Consider the following 1,245-nt stretch of genomic DNA (forward strand, 5'->3'; position numbering starts at 1 on the left):
TATACAGGTCATAAAAGCACATTCTTATCTCATTTGCGAGACACCTTCCTCCACAGACTCTTGTTAGTGGCTACACAACAGAAGATGTGCTCTGCTATCTCTTAGCTGGTTATAAGAGATCCCATACACTACATATTGTTCCAATGCATTCTGAAGAAAAGTTCTGCTAATGCAACCTTTATCTTTCTCCTGATGAGGAGATTCACTAATCTACTTTCAAAGATTTAACTTGCTTTGGTATTTAATTAAAATCAAATTCATTCCATGTATATATGTATGTGCAACTCCTACAATATTTGAAAAAATGTAAACCAGAAAGAAAACAAAGAGACATTCCAGGATTTTTCTTTATCGGAGTGCTAAATAAGCCTCCATAATTCTCAGTCTCTAAGCAAGAGCATAGTCAAACTGGCCTTTCTCTAGTCCATCAAGTCCATCAGCCCAGGTTGAGGTTGGCATACTCCGGTAGGGGTCAAGGAGAATTCGGAAGCAGCGAACAATGAGGATTCCCAAGAAAACAAATAATAAAATCACAAAGGCAAATGTTGTTTTCTGTTCCAGAGTCATGCTAGAATTTGGTGTCATGTTCCCAGATGGCACCAAAGTGGCAGTGAATATCTCTCCATCCATCATCCAGGGAAGCTGAAACGAATAATCCCACAGTTGCCTTCTTTTCATCATCAGTTTGCTGAGGTCAGAGTAGAAGCCATTTAGATGCACTTTGCTATCTGCAGGGCAAGGGGGAAGCAATGTTAACTGTGAATAGCCCTTTTGTTTGTTTACTTCAATACAACTTTCTCCTAATGGAGAAAAATGAGATGGAAAAGAACTTGACAGCAGGTCTGCTTGCTTCTGTGTCATACATGAGACCTGTTAGAAACCCTGTACCGTTCTGTTGGCAGTGCAGAATCCAGCCACCGATATTAAATGTCACTAGACCCTGAGCTGGCAGTAATGTCTCCCTGCCTACCATATCATTTGGACTGGGGTAAAACATTTCTTTCCTGCAAGGGTGAAAGCAAGGGGTTTAATCACACTGCTCCAGTGGGTAGCCCACAGAAGTGGCAAATTGCATGCCTTGCTGCAGGACAGACGAACTGCAGTTGATGCTACTCTAAGTGGGGGGACAGGGGTTTGAAAAACAAATATAGTTGTGGTTTTATACACAATGACCAAAAATGTTTTGAGGTGGGATGGAGCAGGATCTGCTGCAGGCCAATAAAATCCACGTGTCCCCACAGTGGA

General features: G+C 41.8%; 1 protein-coding gene across 1 annotated transcript; it reads right to left on the reverse strand.

Annotated features, from left to right (window-relative positions):
* Nucleotides 1-387: 387 nt before the first annotated feature.
* On the reverse strand, nt 388-681 carry CTXN3 (cortexin 3). Its single transcript, XM_075488369.1, has one exon. It carries the CDS (start codon nt 679-681, stop codon nt 388-390), a length of 294 nt encoding a protein of 97 aa, XP_075344484.1.
* Nucleotides 682-1,245: the final 564 nt, after the last annotated feature.

This window comes from Mycteria americana, chromosome Z, assembly GCF_035582795.1.
Source record: "Mycteria americana isolate JAX WOST 10 ecotype Jacksonville Zoo and Gardens chromosome Z, USCA_MyAme_1.0, whole genome shotgun sequence".
Taxonomy (NCBI): Eukaryota; Metazoa; Chordata; class Aves; order Ciconiiformes; family Ciconiidae; genus Mycteria; species Mycteria americana.